This window comes from Bombus affinis, chromosome 12 (genome assembly GCF_024516045.1).
Source record: "Bombus affinis isolate iyBomAffi1 chromosome 12, iyBomAffi1.2, whole genome shotgun sequence".
Taxonomy (NCBI): Eukaryota; Metazoa; Arthropoda; class Insecta; order Hymenoptera; family Apidae; genus Bombus; species Bombus affinis.
In genome coordinates, this window is record NC_066355.1 from 7,571,977 (window position 1) to 7,596,610 (window position 24,634).

The window sequence follows — 24,634 nt, forward strand, 5'->3', positions numbered from 1 at the left end:
CGTAGAATAATCACTAAAGATAAATGGTTTGTTGTAACACCTTCATCGAGTATTTCTGAATTCCATAATATTACGATGTTACAAGGTTAAAACGTAATGCTGCTTTTATATATTGTCTAATTTATGTAGTCTTTTAGGACGACTGCATTAAACTTAATCACAGATCTCAAATTTTCTGTAAATAATAAAATTAAAGATAAGTGACATCATTCAATTAGCATTTATTCTTATACATATACATACCGCGAAACGATATTAATTTAATTAATTCGATCCATCGCCATGTATATTGTCACGATTTTATTTTGTAAAAATGCGACTGATTAGTATAAACATTACCGTAAATGTAGTAGTTACATACAAAGCAAATGTAAGTCAAAGATACCATGTAAAATATAAAAGATCGGATTGTAAAGCATTCGATGAAAATAAAAGTTGTTGGATGTTGCATTGTATTCTATATGTTAAATAATTTTCGCAATGTCGAAATATCCCCCAGATGTAGATACGGTAGAATTCCTATTATCCGGCATACTCGTGAGGGGAGTCGAATAATCAAATTGGGCTATACCTATGGAGTGATGAAAACGAAGAAAATAATTTGAAAACCGACCACCGATAAATATGTAATGCAATTTATATGAATAAAAGTAAAATATGCAAAATAAGATATGTAGATTATACAACATGTGAAATATACGTTTAACTGACATTAATTTAATTTCCTTTACCAATGGATGCACAGTAAATAGTTTAAAGTTGAATATGGAGGCGTTCATCGTCGACAAAATACATCCTTTACATTCATGAATTCTAATTCTTTTGTCTATTACTTGGGCGTAATTATATGAATGATATCTTGATACCACATTTGCATGCTTTTCAAGGTTCAAACGCAATCTAGCAATTTTCATTGACATAGTTTCGGTGGATCTACAATCCTAACTCAATCATTTATTAAATATGATATTAAAATTATAAATATATTTTCACTTAATAAGTTATATTAATATTCATGACGTAGACGTGTCAATACTGTTGATGTGGATCGTAACACTATGATAGAATATAAATTGATAAAAGTAACGATATCGAAATGTATAGATACGTTAATCGATTCGATTAAAAGGAACTAATTCAAAACTAGATTACAATTCCATTGAAACACGATAATTTTTATTGCAAAGTACTTTTATTTTATTTTTGAATATATTTTAGTTTTCGATGAAATCCATCGTTTCATCAATAGAGGTATGGGTTTATGAAGATTATGAGGTAAATTATAATTGGTCTTACAGTTAATTTTAAAATATCACAGTTCTAATAAATTTTGCACATATTACTGAAATAAAGAATAAATATTCTTAAATCGTGTATATTGTGTCGTGTATCTGGTTGGAGTAAGTTGCGCACATTACATTTTATTAAAACATTTGCTGATATTTGTTTATCTATCAAAAACTCAAATTGTCAAATGTATAAGTATAGGTATAGAAAATTTTCATGAAAAAGCGACTTTAGGTAATTTCATTGACGGATTTTTGCTGTCCACAACCACTTACAGTAAATTTTATTAATTGATGTGGCTAACTCGGTTTCAAAACAATATTATAAGATATCGATTCGAAATCGCTTTTAACGATGAAATTTGTATATTCTGTAACTTAAATCTTGTTTTATGCATGAATGCACAATGAATTGAATGTTGAATTGAATGAGTTGAATTGTTGGATGTTTTAACATAACTTTCATATTATCATCAATAAAAATCAATATCAATCTTGTGACCCAATACATTATTATTCACGTAACCTTCAGTCTGAAAAATTTCCAACTGTTTAGGTATAATAAATTAATGAAATACAAATAATGAAATAAAATAATTTATTTTTCTATTAGAATTATTTCATTGTATTCTATTTTGATTTATCGTACTTAAGATTAGAAATTTTAGTAGAAAGAGAGTAAAAATCATGTTATTAGTAAGTTATTTAATTGATTTCGAGTATTACGCCATAATGATAACGATATATACCCTCGTTTTGAAGAAGTATGGTGAATAGCAAGATAATCTTATTATTCTCGAAAAATTGAGAAAAATTTTCTGTTCATTACAATATTTTTCCTTTTCAAACAAATAAAGTTTCCTTTGGCATTTTTCCCTATATATCAAAAAATACATTATGTTGTTTCTCTTATACTATAAGTAAAATAGTACTTTTATTCTATGACGTAACACATTAAAGCGAAACTTTTAATTTGCTGAATACGTTGTACCTATGTAATTGTTTGTTTGATAGATCAAGCTCTAAATATAAAAGAAATGGTAGAATAATGATGATCAACTAAAACTTCGGTAAACTGATCCCAAGTTAAATAAGGATGTACGTATTGGCGGAGATAAGATAAATGATATGTTAATGATAAGATTCAGTCCATTATAAAAGTCGATTCGCATAGATTATATTTGTCAGTTTTCTGTAGATAAGGAATGGTGACTTCGTTTTATTATACAGAATGAAGGGTAAGTAACTTGAATATTTTTAACAATTTCTCGTAGGAAAAAATTCATAAAGAAAATAGCGATGTCCATTAGTATAATAAGTAAGAGACAAAAAGATGTAGTTTAAATAAAACGGCAGGCACTTTATTTTAAAAATTGGCGAACAAAAATGCTTGCACCCTCCCAATATGTACGCTTAATAAATAATGACAGTTGAAGATGTAAGTTAAAGATAAAATTTGATAAACTACAATAATGTTTTCTTTTCATATATTTCAGTGTTATATCTGTTGTTCATTGCTGTCACTATAGCGACGGCGGACGAAAAATGCCCTGAAGTAATATCTCATGACTGTATTCCAATGCAGCAATGCGTTGGTAAAGGAAACAGGACGTATACGCATCATATTCCTTATCCCGACGACTGTCATAAATATTATAAATGCTTAAGAGGTCTTGCATGCCTACTATGCTGTCCAAGGTTTGGCAGTGGACAAAATCGGCTGGTCTTCAATCCAGAAGAGCAGGTCTGTGACTGGCCATTTAAAATACCAAAACCAGAAGCAAAATGCTATGACATTTTCCCACCAACTACTCCACCGGAACCGACCACGCAGCCAACTACTCCACCGGAACCGACCACGCAGCCAACTACTCCACCGGAACCGACCACGCAGCCAACTACTCCACCGCAACCGACCACCCCGCCAACTACTCCACCGGAACCGACCACGCAGCCAACTACTCCACCGGAACCGACCACGCAGCCAACTACTCCACCGGAACCGACCACCCTGCCAACTACTCCACCGGAACCGACCACGCAGCCAACTACTCCACCGCAACCAACCACCCCGCCAACTACTCCACCGGAACCGACCACGCAGCCAACTACTCCACCGCAACCGACCACCCCGCCAACTACTCCACCGGAACCGACCACGCAGCCAACTACTCCACCGCAACCGACCACCCCGCCAACTACTCCACCGGAACCGACCACCCCGCCAACTACTCCACCGGAACCGACCACGCAGCCAACTACTCCACCGCAACCGACCACCCTGCCAACTACTCCACCGGAACCGACCACGCAGCCAACTACTCCACCGCAACCGACCACCCTGCCAACTACTCCACCGAAACCGACCACGCAGCCAACTACTCCACCGCAACCGACCACGCAGCCAACTACTCCACCGCAACCGACCACGCAGCCAACTACTCCATCGCAACCGACCACCCTGCCAACTACTCCACCGCAACCGACCACCCTGCCAACTACTCCACCGGAACCGACCACGCAGCCAACTACTCCACCGCAACCGACCACGCAGCCAACTACTCCACCGCAACCGACCACGCAGCCAACTACTCCACCGCAACCGACCACGCAGCCAACTACTCCACCGGAACCGACCACGCAGCCAACTACTCCACCGCAACCGACCACGCAGCCAACTACTCCATCGAAATCGACCACGCCGTCAACTACTACATCGAAACCGACCTCGTTGCCTGATGATAATCCAACTCATGCGCCAATAGTAAGTAATTGTCCACCAAGTGGAAACGTAAAAATACAGCATGAAACTGACTGCAATAAGTATTACGTATGTCGCGATGGAATGAGGTCGCCTGTAAGAGTATGTCCAGACGCTCTGCTTTTCAACCCTATAATTGGTGCGTGTGACTTGAAGGAGCATTATCACTGTAAGTAAGATGAATGTAAAAGAAAAATCTTTCTGTTAAGTTTGCTATAGATTTAATTTATAAGAAAAAAACACCCCGTCCGGTAAAATTGCAGGAGCATAATATAAATGCTTTTACATTTATTAACTCTGTATATAATTCTCATAATTATTTTTCATAATATCTATATTTCAGTGTAATGAAGAAATTGGAATATATGTATTGTGAAATTCTAATTAATAATATAATATTCAAAAATATATCAAATAAAATGTCGTTTATTTCGTATTAATACGTCCTATTTCGCACAAATCGTAACGAGATGACTAGTTGTCATCTTTTTACCTTTTTTTAAATTCGTGGAGGCACTTTTTGCCTTCAATTGAAAATTGGGGCAAATTTGTTTACAAAGAGAATTATTTTTATTATAATATTGATAAGCAATTTAAATAGAGCAACTGACAAACAATCGAATGTAACGGGATGTATATGTCGTAAACAGGGTATAGGACACGCAAATTATTTTATTGCACATCGTCGTAGTATTTTTCAACTGTGTCTAATACGTGACAAGGCGGAGAATCGATTCGCGAAGTGCTCTTCTTAGGGCCATACTTTTCCACCTCATCGAGGAATCCACTCTCTTCTTGCTTCCTCTTTTCGAATTGTCGGTTTGCTTTCGGTTGCTGTGATCGTTGAGAATTTTCCAGGATTGTTTTCATCGAATCCCAAACATAATTAACTTCCGGTACAGAGGAGAGAACATTTCCCCTTTTTCCATATCTATTCACGTATTAGAAGCATTATAATAATGTTATAATAACTTTACCGTATCTCCTACAATTATCACACCCGAAGGAAAAGTTTCAAATTTTTACAATATTCATCAAAATTCGTAAATTGCTTATACGTTTGTTGTAAACGCGATACGAATTAATTGCGTCAAACAATACGTTACACAACCGAGCAAAAGGGCTGATTCTATTTGTCTCTGCTCGTCTTTTTATACCTATACAGATATGCTCAATGTCATTATTTGCTTCTTATCATTACAATCATCATACTTTCTGTCGATCTGTATTATTGGTTTTTTATTGTATTTCATTTAAATGATTTTGTAAATAAGAATAGGCCTATACGTATATTTTCAAAAATTAATTTTATTAACGTGAAAGCTGTTGAAAATATCGACTATAATATTTCATATGCAATTATTATGCTCTTTGATCTAAATTATTATACAATTCTTATAACGTATCGTGCACCCTTATCTTTTGTTTCTAAAATATACCTTTGATTTAATAAAACATCGAGAACAGAAATTTGTCAGGTCGAAACATAGAATTGATACGCACTTTATCGAGCAGGTTATCAACATCTTTTCTCGGGAACGGTGTCTCATGTGGAAAAGTTTTATTCCACATGTTTGACTTATTTTTTCACGAGAAATCGCCTCTTGCTCGATTATAGGTACCACCAGTTACCGAACATTCAATGCATTTCAAAAAAATATATCGGATAACGTCAAAATACATTATTACCTCGCTTTCCCGTTAAGGGAATAGAAATCAGTAACATGATCGAGGTATTTTCTTAATTCTTCCTGATTCGTAAATATATCTGGTTGAGTTGGTTTGGCCATCGGTCCTGGTTCGCCATGAACAATCCCAGTTCCAAGAATAAAAAGAACGACAACCAAGTAGATTCTATTCAAACACGATTGCATTCTTCTCGTCAGAAGTCACCGATTACTGAAAAAAAGAAATTATTCTCGATAGACACGACACTTTTTCTTGGCATTTTATGGCATACTCAATTACGTAATAAAACACAAGCCACACAATGTTCACGAATCAACAGAAATTTCTGTGCTGCACATTATCCACTTGTTCAAATTTTCCCGTTTCATAATACACTTAATATTTCGAACACAGCTGTATCAATAAGCATTTCATTTTCAATTTGCCTGACATCTCACTGAATATTTCACTATCATAATTCAAATATCGTCGTATTGTACAATAAAATGAACGGTTGATTTCCAAAGGAATCGTACGAATCTTTTTCTCATCGTTATTAATTCATTGGTATAATATTTAGCTTGTTTCACACATGTTTCAACTCTGTTCCACAGAAAGCATAAATAATCGTATTCGTTCTAACCGTACATCGTGATTGGAAATATCATTCGATTGTCTGATTTAATAAGCCGTACAACTGTAGCTTAAAATTCCCTCGATTGGTATTTAAGTGTACGTGAAAGCATAGCGTGAATTATGAAAAGCAATTTCGAACAATTCCGGATAACATGACACAGGAAGTACAGATGCAAATGGAAATTAAACATGAAATTGAGTTCAACTTCATCGATATTGAAATCTTTCCGCGGAGAGCAGTTGATGATTTAAAATTTAATATTGAAATGCAATTGATCGGCGGATCAATTTATTCGAGGCATCGTGACTCGAAAGTCAAGGTCTTGGTAATTTAAGGAGATTTTCAAAGTCCCGCGAAACTAGACCGTCTTGACCGACTTGACCATCGTCTCAAATCGTCTTTCATGAATTGATTTTACGGATAATATGATTTTATGAAAATCACAAAGAAACTGCGACACTAAATACGTGACAATTAAGAGTCATTAAGATGATAATATGCGAGGTTTATCTATGATTTAATTCGTGCTGTGGATTGATTGCTCGCTATAAAGGGGGCGTCGAGTCGTCTATTTCCTCCTTTTATAGAGGTCTGTGGTCTAAAAGAATACACATCGTTTGGCGTAAACTAGCTACATAAAAGATACTCTCGTAAGCTTGATAATCCAGCAACAAATGTGATTGTAAAGGAGAACGAATATTCATACAAGATTTCATACGCTGCATGTTTCATATCCCGTCTTTTTATAAATGCATTAACTTTTCATGGCGCATTAAATGTCGCGGGATTTATAAATGCGAAGAACGACTTAATTAATGGAACCTGTTAACTCGAAAGTTCAAGAGGAGAGTAACTACGCACAATAATTAAACTATAAGTTCATTTGCATCGATCTGGTTGATGCGTGCAGTTCATATTCATGAAAAGAAAAATTCTTATTCAACAAGGTAATTCTTATTGAATATGTAAAACTGATTGCTATGTCAAACAACGGTAGCACACACACACACATGTCAAATATAACGAGTTAACGTCAGAAATAACGAGTTATCGAACCTATCACGACATATTACTTTCAAACTTAGTTGATTCTGGCTATTACAGGTCCATCCTACAAGATCTCATTAATACTATCGAGTCTTAGTTATAAAACGTTTCAAGTTTTTTTTAATAACGAGGAGAACACTGCTTGTCTGTATCTTTCTAACACGTTCCAATAGTCAGTAATAAATATGCTATTAATTATTTCAAAGAACAATGCGAATTACCAGTACAAGAATTACTTCGAATTAATGAAAAACAATGATTTTATTTTAATCCAAAGCGATAGAGCTATACTTGTAGAATTAAATCGTAACTTTTGTTACTCGTAAGGAAGGTAAATGTGTAATCACGTACAAGATGTTATCAATGTCGAAATAGATATGGATACATTAATCATCGAATTTCTTGGGGATATGTCGAAAACGTAGATCTAACCACGCATCTAACTACCAAGATATCACTGCAGGATATATAGTTTATAGATGATCATAATTCGATAAGAACGATTTTATTAATCAAAGTAAACTACACAAAAACAACATGAACGATAGGCTTGCGTGATCAGTACACCTAGTTGTTCAAGAGTTTTATCATAAATTATTATTACTCACCGATTAGTCGAAGTATGAATTCGTTGCGACGAAAAGATTTCCTGTATCCTAATGGAATATTCAGAAGTTGAAATCGAATCGGCCGCTCGCACCGCAGGACAGGAGTATATATACCTGGGAACGCACCCTCTGTCGCACCCCCTCGGCGGCAAATCGCGTATCGCGCAGCCAATCCACGCGGTTCAACCCCACCAGTCACTTTCCCCACTATCCTTTCGTCGATCCTTTTCTTTCGATCTTTGTATAAGGATTACGCTTAACAATTCGATTTAAAAGATCGATTTACCCCAACAAGGACGATCCCTGACGTGTCGATTATTCCTTTGTAATTTTTATCATTCGCGGTTTAACGTCAATCGTGTAAAATATTTTCCTCTATGCCATAGTAATGTTACGGTGAAACGACATTCTCAATATATGCTCTGATGAAAATGTGATGAAAAAAGAAGCGCGTTTCTAAAGGCGATGTCTACGTTTAACGTAGTATTCTACGATAAATGTCCTTTCCCAGCAGTTCCTTTCCTGCGAGCAATAAAAGTACTGTCTGTAAAAGTGTAATCAGATTGTAATGTAGTCTTGCGTGGATTTTATGAAACGTTTCCGCAACCGAGTTATCCCCGTAGGACGTAAAGACGGATATTACTTTCGCGAGTATTCTTTTGATAAAAACTGTATAACAATTTTCATAAATAGCCGCTCCTTTTTAAAGTAAAAACATTCGATTTATTCACCGATTTATTCTTCTTCTAATCGACTCGTTAATTCATCAATTTACTATACCTTCATCAATTTACTATCGCATCTGAATTATTTTTGTCCGGATTCAACCGTTTAAGTTTTCACGAAATCACCCTCGTTTCCCTAATCTACCTTATGTTTAAAGTAAAACGTGATCCGCCTAACGGTTTCTTAACTCCAACGGATATCCGCTGTTGAAACTTTAAAAACAAAATATCCGCGTGATACATTCGCCAATCTCGAGATCGTTAAACACGAGACGAAGCTTTCCGGAACATAAGAATGACGATAACGATTCGAAAGCCACGCGCGCTAGAAATGACGGATGTAATATTGGCGTAATATTCCTTGTGTATACGTTGGCTTGATTGAATCGTGATGAGCATATCGATAGATGCGTTACAAGAGATTGTAGATACATTCTCACACAGGATCATTGTACGCGCTCCATGGGAAAAGAAACTGTATTAATAAAACGACACCCTACAGGTTTCGTAGATTCCAGGATATAAAAGTTACTCGGAAGGCTCTCGTTAACGCGCCGACTGCCGCGCGAATTTTCTATACTTTTCCATGACAATCGTAATAAATTGAAACATATACTAGATATACATAAACATGTACATATTACACCGTAACATCCGATTGTTGCAAAATATTATGTATATTGTATTTGCGAACTTTTTTCTGACCTTGTTACCTAATTCATTCACAATGTTGAAAGGTTTCTAGTCCAAAAAGTTTATCTTACTTTAAACGTTCTAGGAAATTTAGTAAAACGTGGACCACTAATTGAGCAGCCAACGTATAAAGTCACGGAGTCTCGCATCTTTTCTCCATGTACCCGAAATCTTTCGTCAATTCGTTTTATTCGGGATTCGATCGTTCGAATTTCAGTGTGCGATTCACCGATCGATACAACACAAAACCTTTTATAAATAATCGTGAACGACGAGCATTAGCTCGTACAGCCGAAGATTAAATGTCATTCCGATAACTGTTCTCTCGATTCGACGAATAAGGACATATGTTCGTGTTTGTCGATCTTAACTAGATTTTACGAATCAGGGGTATAGCGTCTCTCAATAGGTTATCATACTCGTTTCAATATTTTTGACGAAATGTTTTCCTTCATAATTTCCGATAAAATCCAAGACCGACACATTCTTCGTCTTTGCAACCACAACCATACGAAAGTTGGCTGTAACTGTTACAAAAGGATTCGTGTAAATTTACTTTAACCGTCTTACGTTCCTCGTGTCGTTTTCCATCGAATCGTATTTTTATACGATTAGAAAATTTCATAAACTTGACAATAATATGGAAGTATATTATGCTAAAGATTTCCTTGACGCGTTAAAAGTTCTTTTTCAGTTGAAACCAAAGGGGTCCTTATCTCTCTTAGGCGATTATATTTTACATTCGTCAGCAAGCGTTATCGTTCGATTGATTTACAATTTCTATCCTATGTATTCTCTGCTGATTACTGGTTTTCTATACGTATATTCTATACATTCGATAAAGTAAAGGATTGTAATTTATAAGAAATTGAAACTGACAGAAATTAATTTAACAGATAAGAGATCTGCCGTGCGAAATATACCTTCGTTCGAACTTGAAACGACCGCTCGACTTATTAATCTTCATCTTAAATAGGCATGTGCTAAAAATCTCGGAGGGCGCTGTGACCGCTATTCACGTGGTTTGACAAGCCAGTCGATCCAACAGGTGAAAGACTTACCGTCTAGAGATAAGTCCCAAGTAATGGTAATAAGCTTTCGCGAGGAATTGTCGTCACGAAGGATATATAAATCCTGTAATGATAATCTCGTAATTACGAATAAGATTTAACAATTCCAATAAATTAATACCCGATTTTTTGCTTTAATTGATCTAGGATCTGTTCGATCAATCAAACGGCAATGCTCGTCGATTAAAGCAACTATCTAGATGTACTATTCCATCGACAATTCACGAAACCATACGCTGTCATCATTGCGCGTGAAACTATTTTATATATCTAAAGGGGGCTAATAATTTGCAAAGTTGTAGAAGTAGATCGAGGAAGAAGAAGGAGATGTCGGTGTGGAAATTAGGAAAAAGGAACGATCGAAAAGGGGCAAAGATAACACTCGGGAAGAGGTTACACGTCTTGGTTATACAGCGACCCGTGACGACAACCAGGTCGAAGTGGGAACGTTGAAAAGGCCAGAAGAGCATTAACCAACAGGCCCTCGAAAAGAGGAGGCACGAAGGCAGCCGTTCGTAGAGAAAGAAGGACAATCGTTCGTTTAGAAGGAGAGAAGCAACGGAGGAGAACGGTCATTGCCACCACCTCACCTCGAGCCGGTGCTAAAGTCTCAACACGAGGAATATCCTCGACCCTGGCACGGTCTACCATGCGGAATTGTCCTGTAGTTTAGCTTGGCTTCGTTCTATCGGTCATGGTGGGGCCTTCACGGACAACGATGCGTCGCGTTGGGATTCGTGCATGCGGAGCGCACCGGAGAGCACCTGGATCGATGATCCAGAAGTCGTGAACTACGCAAAGACCACCGACAAACCAGTTCGATTGGTGCTACCTGTTGTGAGCAGGTCGAAATTTTGTTACGCTTCGGCCTGGGTTCAAGGGTGAATTTTCTTCGAAGGTGTACAAAGTTCGACACAACTACGAAAGCGTTTCGGGAGGGTGAGAATTCTAAGCTTGCTGGGGGGATGATGTCCCTCGGAATCTGACGACGAAGTAGCGTTCATCGTTGCAGTCGCTCGACGTCATCAGAAAAGGTAAGCTTTTCGTTTCAACTCGAGAGAACCTCGCTTTAATGGAAAAAAAAAGAGAAGAAAAGAAAGAAAGCACCGTGATATATCGAAGTAATATTTACCATTGTAATAGAAAGAACACGATAATTATACGATATAATATGCAACCGTAGAACGTTATGTCTAAATGCGATAATTCTGACAATTTGTTTCGTGATTAATTTCGGACGTTTTAATAAAACATGTTAAGGCAAAGACCGTTCGTCGGATAACCGATCGAAAGAAATCGCAGAACTGACAGAGATTTGCCAATGCGAGCCGTATGTCGTTCACGAATACCGTTCGTTTCTTTAAGCAGAATTCAAACTTTCACAAACGCCACGTTTTAGTATGAATGTCATCCTCTCGATAATATCACTTTGTTTCGTATGACATTCACGAGCAGATCAAGTGAAAAAAAATCGATAAAGGTCACGCCTAAATACTTGTTTTCCATTACAATTTCGCTTCACGATCGGAGACGACTAACGCATAAATCACGTTATACCGCGATTAGTTATTTTCAAAGTAATCAACCCCCAAACAGCTACCAGGAAAAGTATTCCGTTCGAAAATCCAGATACCTGTACAAAGTTTGGAACGTATCTGTGTTAATCTTATATCCGATCTTATTAACGACTTTCCTTCGCGCTGAAATATCTTGCTCAGGACAAACACAGGTAAACCTGGCTTCGGATACAGGTCCATCGATCAAGCCAAAAAGTATTTACGATTGTACTTTTAACGAATTTCGGCTTGATACGGTCGTTTTTTCGCTTCCAAATGGCTGTTTTATTCCACTGAACCGTACTTCGGCGCCAACCCACATGTGCGCCTTGTATTAGATACGTGCGTACAAATGAAAGTGGCTTGTACCGTTACAACTTACGTACTAGGCTACAACAAAAGCTTTTTATATAGGGACACGGTTGCACACGCGTGTACGTTCGTCCTCGAATCTTCTAATTACGAAAATTAGTTACCGATGTTTGTTTGATTCACCTCGCGATTCAGCGCTGATGGATATCGTATTCGTCTTCGGGAATACGTACATATATCAAATTATTTGATTATACACGAAGAATGAAAAAAAAAAAAAAAAAAAAACAGCAACGATACGGGTATTTGCTTTTAAATGATTGCATACGGTATTACAGTATCTTATAAATGGAACGGAATAGGAAACAAAAATTTCCGATCACGTCGTATAACTATCAAATAGTGATCGTTAAATACTTGAAACGATAATTTCTAGTAATCACCTGGATAATCTGCTCGACGTTCGTTATTCATAGTCTTCGCAGGAAGTCATTTACTTATTTGTTTTCTCGAAGAAACGTTACGGTAACATGTACGATTTTCTACAAACGCGCTGGCTCGTAGAAAAACGAAAAGAGAGAGGAAGATGAAAAAAAGAAAAGAATATTCTGTTCCAAATCGAGACGGGGAAGATAACTGTCGCCTAACTAATCAGAAGCAGGAAAACCAGTAACCTGACCATCGACAAGCCGACACAACTCACGTAGACATTTGTTGCTTCATCCACCCGAATTCCTGCCTCTGGGTAACTGTAACGGTTTTTATCACTTCCTCAAAGAGGAGGAGCGAGTGCACACTGGATGAGATCATTGCATTTCTTCGGGCAACTCGAAGGAAAACGAGAATTACTTGAATTTTCAAGCAAAACCGAGAAATTACATCTTTATCACTTCCAACCTAACATGTTTCTTTTCCTCCTCGTTACGATTACTTTTGTCCTTTTTTTGTCTGATGATATAAAAGCATAAAAATTGTGGAAGAATTGAAAAGAAGGACACGCTCTTTCAAATGGATTCGACGATATACGAGTCTAAGACGATTCGTGATTCAACCGGACAGGATATAACGTTACAGCCGAATTCTTGCTTCTGAATAACTGTAACTTAGTTCTTGCACGATGAATATCGGGTAACCATGGCTTGATGTCGCGTCAGCCTCGTGAACGACATTAACGTCGTTGGGACAGATAAAAAGGAAGAATATATGGAAAGTACTTGAACGTCGCGGCGAAAATACAAGAATTTGTTTCTCTGTGTTATTGCTGCTTTCACGTAATATTGTACTACTGCTGAAAACGAATGTCTGTTCTCATAAGGTCGTTCACTCCGACCTTTCCATTCTCACGATGTAATTATCAGTCTAGATATTTTTCTTATGTTTCTAATATTTTTCACAAACCCATAATCGAACATCTTTTTCATTGATTTTTATAACGATCGACTGTTTGAGTACTTTTCTTCTACTTGAACAGTTCAAGTAGCTAGAATTACAGCCAACCAACTCGCAATAATTTTGATAATGTGGCCAACTATATCTTATCCAAATGATTTGTGCAAGTCATACAAGTCTATCGCGTTACAACTGCGTCATATTTATTAATATCTATTTACGATTTCCATCGTTTAGCACGATACTTTATCTATAATATCGTGCTTATCCAATTATTAAATTGAAACTGATATCAAGAACTTAAATCGTGAAATATCAAAAAGCGTAGATTAATCAGCGGGTAAGAGGAATCTTACCTTTATTATCTCGTGAGAATTTTCTCAGCAATTCTTAAAAGGAGTGACATTGTTGTGGACGTGTCAATGCGCTAACCACTTTTTACTTTTTACATATCACGTGTTCTTCGCACTCATCTAAAATTCATGTTCTTTTCTCTGTTCCTTTTTCAGATGTGGGATCGCGAAAGAAAAACCTGGATCGTCGTCTTCCTAGCCAACGTGCTGTTGAATACCGTCACCGCTTCTCCGATCTATGTCCCACAATTTATTCCAGGAAGTAAGTCACTTCGAATATAGTTATTCTCAAATTGAAAATATCGCGCGCCTTTCAACCGGTATACGGGAACGAAGTGAAACTCGTGTCAAGTACTCGTTTCACTTCCAAAACTGTTCAACATATCCAAGTTGCAACACAGAAATCATCAACGTTGCAAAGATCAACGCTCTTTCATTCGTCTAAGGGTACGTTTAGAGCTGCGATAAACGATAAGAGCGGCGATGAGAGCGAAGCGTAGATATACATGCAATTATTTCATGTATGTACACGTGTATGTATGTAAAACAATTGCGCGTGCTTCTAGACTTCGCTCTCATCACCGCTCTTATCGTTTATCGCAGCTCCAACGTAAACATACCTTAACGAACAGCTTCGATTCCAAAATTCGTATTCGCTCTCGAATCCGTCATTAGAACTATACAATGGCTCACGAAATTATTTCAACGCCTATATTAGACAATTTTATGTATACGAGTGTATTATACGTGTTATACAACACACTTTGAAATTTCATTGGCACTGTAACGAGATACGATCGCCGTCATTTAATTGGTAAAATTTGTAACAAGTCTGAGATATATATATATATATAGAATTTGAAACATTTACTAGAATTAGTTAGAAACGTAAAAATTTAACATACAGTATGAATATTTGTCTTAATGAAATCTGTTTCTCTTTAAAATTCTCTTGTGATTTCTGCAAAATACATTCGTACCTGCTCTAAATATTCTGCAGCTTCTATGTGCGTCTTTAGGTTCGTTACAAATTTTCCTAACATAATCACGATAGTCGTTACAGTGCTAACGAAATTTCTGAATCTTTCGTATAACGCATATAATATGTCTATGAAGTATGTTTACAAGTGTTCGAATATTTTCACGAGTTATAGTATATGTACACATTCACGCGGGTAGCATGCTTCAACTACGAACGACGAGTACAAATTTTTCTTTTTTCGCGTGCACGTTGTTTTCTTTCCACGATTCTTGGATTTCCCCCGAGTGTCAGCCGAATAACGGATCGGTACGCAAATACCTTGCATGGGCAGGGCTAAACCTGTATATACATATTCTTCGATGTATTCGAGCACATGTAAAGTACGCGCCTGTTGTATACACGCGGTTATTTACCCATATGAGTCGCAGGACGACATTGAACCTACCTTGGATTCGAGTTCGAATGCAACGTGGGCGGACTGGTCAGTTATCTATACAAGTAGGTCAGCCCCGGTCATCGGCGACTTACACTGATTTTTCCGATCTTGTCATCTTCGTTCTCATTGGTATTCCGATCGCTCCATTCAAGCCATACTTCGAGGTCTCAACGAAAAATCGGTCATCAAACTAAAGACCTTAATCGACACAATCGAACGAGAAGAATCTGCCGATTATTGATATGGCAAGTGAAATTACGGCAGCTCGCAAAGCTATTTAAATGCTTATTGATAGAAGCTTTTTTTATTACGTTTCATACGAGATATCTTTTCACTAGCATTGTAACGAGATTCAATTATCATTATCATACTGGCAAAATTTGAAACTAATCTGAAAATGCGTAGAAGTTAACATATCTCGACTGAGGTTTTCAAACTGCTAAGTATATTGACAAGTTATAGTATTTAATGCTCATGCTGTATACTAACATTTTTACTAAATATATGTTTGCCATAAATGACTTGTAACTTCTGTATACAGTTTCAGATCGGTTTTAGATTTTACCGATAGAACCACGACAGCCGTATCTCGTAACAGTCTTAATGAAATGTTAACAATTCAAATCCTTTCACGAGCCGCTCTATGCATCGTTCAAGTTTGTTGTTTTCGGCCGATCTTTTACGAGATTTGACGGAATATATTATCACCATCAGTGAAATCCTTTCGATGGTACGAATTCGCGTGGGCATGTACGCGCAAGCATGTACGCTTGGTATAGCCACGACTGAAATTCCAACAAGTGCGTAATGAAATCGGTAACTTTCTTTCACGACTGTGACTCAGACGACACTTCCGGTAGCATACATTTTCTACGCGGAAGGACACCAAACACGTAGAACATCTTGGACAAGGGAACTGGCCGACTGACCCGAAAGCAAGGGTGCCGGGTTTGTATATAATTTTACGGTCGATTTTCACTCGCTACGGCCATCAACCTCCACTGCCAAGAAGAAAGTAAATATTCCGAGAAAAACGCGTTACTATCATCTATAACAACGTCGATCTCATAATTTTTATAGTCTAATTTCGAACGTATTTCTTCTAGTTTCCCATGTTTCATAGATCATTCAATTTGCATCTTTATCAGGGTCTTAGAAATTCAAATGCAAAAGAAGAAGAGAAATTACGAAAGAATTTCTTTCGAAGAAACTCGATAAATTCTCCGTGTTATTTTCTATTAATTAATTGTTACTTCGTATCGTTCTTTCCAAGTTGTAATACAAATAAAAAGTAGATATATATATATTCGCCATTTCGTTCTAGTTTTTCCGTAAGAGGGATATATTATTAACGAGTCTGCCACAGACCTTCATCATATAGGTGTGTCTGTTCCGGCGAGATGGGTCGGGTCAGGTATGCCGATTTAATCACGTTGAGTCAAAGAACCTTGGAATGTGCGAGAGGGATTCGTTAGGTAGCCAACACGTAATAGGACGAGAAGGAGAAGCCAAGATTGTAAGGTGTCTTGGAAGAAAACGGGCTGTTACATTAGGCTATGACTGTGACCGACTTTTGGGTCGGGCATCTAGCTCATACATCGAAACGTAACGGTACCAAGATGCTTTGCTTTGCCTGACATCAATTCGTTCTTCGATAACGCCCGCTATACTACATTACGTATCGGCTACGTTCCATAAACGATTGAAAATTACTAAACAGTTGTCGGTTCGATCGATACGCATGATTTACACGTTTCAAAAATTTTGAAAATTTTTATTTAGTATATCAACTCTAATTTGAAAATATAGAATAATTTTATCGTGATAATAAACGCATAACATCGTTTTATAAAATAAGCAACGAACTGACTCGCGTCATTGTGATTCTCACCCATCCACATGTTCGAATTTAATGAAACTAAAACACTTTGCGATATTATAAATCATAAACTATACATCTTCATGTTCAACCATACATCAGTTATGCATCTATCTGCGATATCTTGGAATTTTTCTGCACTGTTCACGATCTACCCTCTTAATAAGTACATATTTGGAGCCCATTAAAGCAATTACGCCCACCGTTCCGTAATAATCGTTCTATAACGGATGCAATTAAAGACCAGGAACAGTACACCCGCTTCCGTCGAGAGATTTACAGCTTCTTTCGACGCGATTATTAATTGATTATACTACCTGCTATCGTTCATTATCTATGACAGGATCGTGGCTGCACAGTACGACGATTAAGGGCCATTATAAACGATGGCGATATCTATTTTCAAGCATTACACACTGAATGTAAAACGCGTACAGCGAATACACAGCTATTGGTATCGAGCAAAGGTTAACGTTCATTCGATTAGAGATCACAGAATACGGATGTTGATCTCCGTCTCTCTCTCTCTCTCTCTCTCCCTCTCTCCATTTCAACTTTCAGTTCTTTTTTCCTTATAGAAGAGAGAAAGGAAAAGAAATGATCTTCTGATCTCAAAATTCAATTACAATGTTCCATTTAAAGTTGTTTAACGTACATTGCCGGTGCAGTACTTAATCTTTAAAGATGAAATTTGGCTACATCATTCTTGACTTTATTTGAAGATTTCTACTGAAAATGTCCGCAGGTACGGGAAGGAATATCAGGCACTTGCCATGTGTGTCTCGAAGAACTGGCGAAACTGGTGTTTGCATGTTCGCGTTTACGTGTGCAAAAGCGAATGGCACGCATCTTGGCACTTGCATCGACCGTTTCTATTTCGGTAGCTGTTGTAAGATAGACGAAGAACCTGACATTTTTCCTCAAGACAACAGTATCGACGATGGTTCTCCTGCAAGGCCGTTCGTTACCACTCATGGGCCAATTGAGAGCAACGATATACCTGAGTATTTCTCAAGGCCGAAGCCGATCAACGAAAAGAAACCAACTGGGACGTACTCCACCGAGGTAAGTTATGGCTTCGAATACACTTACCAAGATTTAGCTTCGTTTTCACGATCGCCTCAACAACGTTGAATTCAATCATATCGAAGTTTCCCTAAGAACGAATCTTTTTTCTCCATCTTTTTATATAAGCTGTAGCCAATAGTCATTCGGTGAAATAATCCAGTTCTTCTTCCTTACGAATACTTAGGAGACGACCAGCATGTACACTACGCAGAGTATCCGCACGCAACCAACCACCGTAAAAGAAACAACAAAAGTGGCAACTAAAAAGCCAGTGGCGATGACCACTCAAAGGCCAACGACATTAGAAATCTCGACAAGGCCGCTATCCACCGCGCAAACCTTTGCCGAAACGACTAAATTCGTTACCAAGAAGCCGATTCATTCGACCACGACGCATAAACCTACGTTCTCGTCGTCGTATAAACCAACACACTCGTCGTCGTATAAACCAACTCACTCATCGTCGTATAAACCAGTCCACTCGACTGTTCATAGGCCTACCAATGCAACCACACCCAAACCTCTTCAATCGACCGTCGATCGAACAACCGAATCAACAACGTCGAAAACTATAATCACGACTACTCAAAGGATCAGTCCAATTACAAGGTTCCCACCCAGAAATGCAACAACCGCGAGACCATTGACTCATGCTACCACCAGGAAACCTACTACCAGTACTAAAAAACCGGTAACCAGTAGCAGCACAAGGAGACCAACAGCTACCACGAAGAAGCCCATTATACCCTCGAAGAGGCCTCCTCCTTCTACCACAATAAGACCATCCGTAAATACCACTTTAAGTACTTTATCGTCAACGACCACCACGAAACCTCTATTGACATCCATCAAACGACCAACCATCGCGACGACTACCGAGAACGTTGCTTTCTCCACGGTGACAAAACCGGTAAGCTCAACCACGGAAACCGTGATTGCTCAAAAATTCACAACCATCGCCACAACGAGGCCTACCCAAAAAGTGAAACCTACGACGGTTAGAACAACGACACCGAAGCCGTTAACGACTACTCCAAAGCCATTAACAACTACTCCAAAGCCATTAACAACTGTTCCGAGGCCAAAACCAACGAAGATCAGCACGACGACTCCGAGCCTGATATCCAAGCCCGACTACGCAACGACCACCGAAAAAACGGGATCTTTGTCGTCGATTAATGTTACTACCGTTGCTATTACGAAACCTAAGCCAACGGTAGAATCAACGAAGCCTACGAAACCATCGAGTAAGCCTACCAGCAAACCTATCAGCAAGCCTACCGTTAAGCCTACCATTAAACCTATCAGCAAGCCTTCTTCGACGACACCCACAACTTTGCTTAGTTCCACCGCAACGAATGTCAGTTTCGCGTCGTCGCCTTCCATCAATACGACTACCACCACGCCAGCGTACGTTACTTCGACAAAGGTGTCGGTTGTTAATCAAACCTTTGAAGAAACTTCTCATACAACTTATACACCTGGACTCGTTACATGGACGTCGAGTTCTGACGATACGACCACGAAGAATCCCGAGACGTTTTCGACGACAACTACGCAACTGGGTGAGTAGGAACAGTTAACTCATTGAGGGCAAAGTTTTCTATAATTTCTTCCATAGTTTCTCATGATTAGATTAGCGATATTTATGGATTTATGAGAGATATGAAAATATGCGAAAATACAGAGAATGCATGTGATATACGAAAATACGTATAAAATATTTGAAGTATAGTACACGTGATATTTAATAGGACAAATCTTTGCTCGGGCTGTATTTCTTTAGTTACGTTTATAAAAGTATGAATTTGCATAAAAATCCGCAGTCTAATAAGGATGCAAATCCTTGGAATGCTTTTTCATAGCTACAATGTTATAAAACGGAATTTGAAACTTAGTAACTGGAACCTCAAAGTCTTCAAATCACCGTATTGTATTGTATTTTTTCTTGTTACACCGAGGCTTATACTTATTACCATCTTTTTTGAGTATGTGCACGTTTGATACATTTAGTTTCTTAATTTAGTTCTTCAAACTAAATCTTAATGTACCATCTATTTAAATATAGTTATATCTTAAAGTTTTAAAATTAAAATCTTCAAGTTATGAAGATTTTGTCTTATCGGTGCTTTATTAAGTTACTGCATACAGATTTTCGAGTTGCAAAGTTCCGGCTTATCGAGGTTTCACTGCGTAAATAAATTGAATTATTTATCGGCAACGGTACTGGGCTATGTATAATCCAATTAATAAGTTCAATTAAACAACACGTGATCTAATTGGACGGTGTAAAATTTATATAATAGGTAATTAAACGCGTATACGCGATCAGTTTGAGCGCGGCCATTTGCAGTTTCCATTCGCATGCTGAGCGAAAACAGTAATTGATGCTCGGTGAAATCGAAGAAAACGGATATCCATTGTGTAACGTGACGTTCTTGTCGTCCATAGGAAATCATCTCGGTGGCAATCCACGTCGAGCTGCACGCCTCCTGCATTAATTATGTAGCATTAAGAAAATCGTGGGAGCTTCGTGAATTTGATCGATTACTCAGGATCTTCTTATCTACTCTCTCATCCGTGCTCCTAATAAATTCGATGAATTCTATCAGATAATGATATTTTTTAAAGAAACTTCTAGATTTCAAAATTAGTAGAACTTTTATATCATTCGTTTCCAAGTATTATATTTATATATGTATCGTATGTTTCGATAAGAAACATTGTTACGTTACCACGTAACTTACGCTATCGTACATAGATATTTACGCAATACAATTCTATCTCTAAGTAGATATCTTCGTTATAATTTCAAAGCTATTGTCGAAGAACGTTTCTCTACTGTTAATTCTTTAATTAATTCATTAATTCCATAGTTAGGATGGAATATCCACTTTGCTTAACGCTTAAAAGCTATCGTGTGAGCGAAATTTCATTCCACCGTATGTACTTCTGGACAATAGTATACCTAGAAAGAGCATTCGATTGCACAATAAATCTGTATATTACTCGTAAATAGACAACAGCGAAGGCATCGATATAGTTGAAGAAATTCGCCAATACTTTACCGTATCTATTGACCGCGATCAGTCTCACTTTGCTGTCGGTAATTGCATTCCAAACCGTACGCGAAACAAAAGTGTAGAATAAAATTCCCGTATACGACGTCTTAATCGTCGTGTCTAGGAACGGGTAATTTGTTAAAGAAGGAAAGGCCGTACATATTCTCCGCGCATCGATAGAAGATGAAATTCTGTTGCGTCGGAACGTTGTAACGGTTTAAACCGTCCACCGTAATCTTTCCTCTCGAATGCCACGCGAACAGCATCCACGATCTCCCATTCCATCTCTCGCCTCTCTCTTCCGTTGTAATTTAAACGAGTCGAATTATTTTCCGATAACTGCACTCCGTTCTATTTTTCGAGTGCTTCAAATTACTTTTATTCGTTAGACGCGCGAATAAGAAAATTCCGCGAATGTACGATATCGATCGTTAATAATCCTGAATCATCCTGTAGATCAAACCGAAAGCGAGTGGACTCCGATAACAACTCCAGATGGCTGGATTATGATTCAGTCACCCACTACCAAAAAACCACAAACAGTAGAAGATACGACTGATAAGCTTGTTCCTGAATCTACATCGCAATTCTCGACTTCTGGTACGATGATTAAGTAATTCGAGGGACTTGAAACAAAAACGATGCCCGTCAAATTTGTTCACTTTCCAAATAATAATCGATCTAGTTGGTAATCAGAAGCAGAACTCGCACAATATGCGATCGATGTTGCAAAACCAACTATCTACTCGGTACACAGTAACTCGAGGAAAACGTCGAGTTATTCCGAAAGCTTGTAGCGAAATGTGAAATAAATTCATAGAACGTGGAATTAATATTTTATCGAATATTCTATATGGCGCCTTCTTTTAGAAATATTCTATCAATTATCGATTATTTCTTTTGCCAATGTATTCTTCCGGATTTTTACTATTAAAAGGTTTTGCGAGAACCAAAAGTAATGACATTCGAATGATACTCTCGTAAAAATTACGTAACAAGGTCAATATTTTATTTAAAAGAATTGTAACGCGATGAACTGAAATTAAAGATGCTAGAGTAATTTTTCGCTTTTCTGGAAAGAGGCAAACATATAGATAAGGGTTGCTTTTGTTACGAGTCTTTCGATTTCTCTGCTCTATATTTTAGCTATTTTTTAATAATTTTATTAAAAATGCTGTTTATTAAAAATCTTGTTTTTCATAAAAAAAAATTCACAATTATTTAGCTAAACCAACGACAGAAACTGGTACAGAGCACGAGGTAACGAAAAGACCCACTATCTTGACAACTCTGTCCTCGATCGCCAGTGTGACGATAGATACCGAACTTCCGGTACCGATGGAAACGCTCAACATGTCGGATTACAAGCAAGGTGAGCTTATCCTATACAATCGTTTAATCCCCGTTCGCATAAAGAGTAGTTCGATCGATGACGATAATGTTTCGTAATTTCTGGATAACTTTAATCTTGTCACTATCATATCAGAATCGATAGAACATTTATTTAAATCTTATTTATGCAAATGCTGCTACGAAATGAGAATCTATAGTCGATAATATAGAAACCTGAACGTTACACAATACGATTATAACGCGTGGTCGTGAGAAACAAAGATTAAGAGAGGAAAGAATGAAAAAACGTATTTGCATATGTAAAACTAAGCTCGCGAGGTAACATTGACGAATCGTTTCCATTCATGACTACATCGTGAATAACTGGCCAGAAAACGCGATGATCTTTTTCACTTGCCAAACCCGAAGCAGAATCGTACGCATAATTAGAGGTGTGAGGAAGAAAAAACATGCTGGGAAGGGGCGCTCGCGATGGTACCGGTTCATCCAGTTGGACCAATATAGAAGACTCGTTCTCCAACATGGCTGTGTCATTGAGATTCGCGAATTTATTGAAGGGCTTAAATTCGACGATGCTTGTTCTTGCAGTGTGCGGAAGAAGATTGTTCCCAGAGTCGCGAATTGTCGGTGGGAATCGTAGTTCGTTTGGAAAATGGCCTTGGCAGGTGAGTACAATTCGAGAAAATTCTCGCAGCTTAAATCATTCAGAATTAAAACGGAAATCTCGCGATCGTTTATCAGTCACTGTGTTATTTTCGCGTATATCGAAACGTGTTATACAACGTACTTGTACATCGATGTATGTGTGTATAAACGACCATGCCACGCGTGTTGCGTGTTCATGTAATTGATACACAAAGTCGAGCACAGCCAAGCATCGTTAAATAAGATCGATGTTTTCTTTTCAGATCTCGTTACGACAATGGAGGACGTCGACGTATCTGCACAAATGTGGCGCAGCTTTACTCAATGAGAATTGGGCAATAACAGCAGCGCATTGCGTCGAAAAGTTGGTATCGTGTTTATCATTGCGATTAGCTTCGATCTATATCATTTCGTTATTACGATTAAACAATTCCAAGGAGAATGATATAACTGAGCATATTATCGAACCACAGTTTTATGAAAAATATATCATTATCTAAAAAGAGCGTTCGTTTGAACGTTTCTTTGAATATGATTTTTTATCTGCAGCGTGCCACCAAGCGATTTATTGTTGAGAATCGGCGAACATGACCTTGCCAACGAAGACGAACCTTACGGCTATCAAGAAAGAAGAGTTCAAATCGTGGCCAGTCATCCACAATTCGATCCTCGAACCTTCGAATATGATCTTGCTTTGTTGAGATTCTACGAACCTTTGTTACCGTTTCAACCAAACGTTCTGCCTATTTGTTTGCCGGATGACGACGAAAGTTACGTTGGCCGTACTGCTTATGTCACTGGCTGGGGCCGACTTTATGACGGTACCAATACGTTCATTTTATAAGTCTTCTGGTAATGGCATAATTTAAAAGGTATATTGATTAAAAATTCATTCTCAGAGGGCCCATTACCATCGGTTCTTCAAGAAGTGGCTGTGCCAGTTATAAATAACACAATGTGCGAGGTTATGTACAGGAATGCCGGATACATCGAACATATTCCACATATTTTTATTTGCGCTGGATGGCGAAATGGCGAATACGATTCCTGCGAGGTATGCTAATTCTCTTCGTTCTATATGTAGACGCGAATATAATGATACAC

The 24,634-nt window shown here is 37.8% G+C and overlaps 3 protein-coding genes across 4 annotated transcripts in view; 2 read left to right on the top strand and 1 right to left on the bottom strand.

The window, feature by feature from the left end:
- Positions 1-4,532, top strand: part of LOC126922781 (uncharacterized) — a 27,245-nt gene extending 22,713 nt beyond the window's left edge. The window contains exon 5 of the mRNA XM_050735642.1: positions 2,783-4,532. Within this exon, the coding sequence (XP_050591599.1) occupies positions 2,783-4,224 (1,442 nt within the window). The 3' untranslated portion in view covers positions 4,225-4,532. The remainder of the gene's footprint in view (positions 1-2,782) is intronic.
- LOC126922627 (uncharacterized) lies at positions 4,458-14,738 on the bottom strand. 2 transcript variants are annotated; one of them, XM_050735425.1, is made up of 3 exons: positions 14,726-14,738; positions 5,737-5,946; positions 4,458-4,978 (listed from the first exon to the last, which is right to left on the bottom strand). In XM_050735425.1, the coding sequence occupies exons 2-3, from the start codon at positions 5,919-5,921 to the stop codon at positions 4,720-4,722; spliced, it is 444 nt and encodes a 147-aa protein (XP_050591382.1). In that variant the 5' UTR covers positions 5,922-5,946; positions 14,726-14,738; the 3' UTR covers positions 4,458-4,719. The 2 variants fall into 2 exon arrangements, with proteins under 2 accessions (XP_050591382.1, XP_050591381.1); XM_050735424.1 differs by lacking the exon at positions 14,726-14,738 and adding an exon at positions 8,008-8,168.
- The window catches only part of LOC126922524 (serine proteinase stubble), a 17,321-nt gene continuing 3,477 nt past the window's right edge, over positions 10,791-24,634 (top strand). The window contains exons 1-10 of the mRNA XM_050735166.1: positions 10,791-11,529; positions 14,262-14,367; positions 18,148-18,467; positions 18,655-20,035; positions 21,989-22,132; positions 22,758-22,904; positions 23,474-23,550; positions 23,794-23,894; positions 24,080-24,351; positions 24,430-24,584. Coding sequence (XP_050591123.1) covers positions 14,262-14,367; positions 18,148-18,467; positions 18,655-20,035; positions 21,989-22,132; positions 22,758-22,904; positions 23,474-23,550; positions 23,794-23,894; positions 24,080-24,351; positions 24,430-24,584 — 2,703 coding nt within the window. The 5' untranslated portion in view covers positions 10,791-11,529. The remainder of the gene's footprint in view (positions 11,530-14,261; positions 14,368-18,147; positions 18,468-18,654; positions 20,036-21,988; positions 22,133-22,757; positions 22,905-23,473; positions 23,551-23,793; positions 23,895-24,079; positions 24,352-24,429; positions 24,585-24,634) is intronic.

Coding starts and splice junctions, on each gene's coding strand:
- LOC126922627 (XM_050735425.1), bottom strand. CDS start 5,921: ATGCAATCGTGTTTGAATAGAATCTACTTGGTTGTCGTTCTTTTTATT. Junction 4,979..5,736: donor TCCCTTAACGGGAAAGCGAG/GTAATAATGTAT, acceptor ATACGTGAATAG/ATATGGAAAAAGGGGAAATG.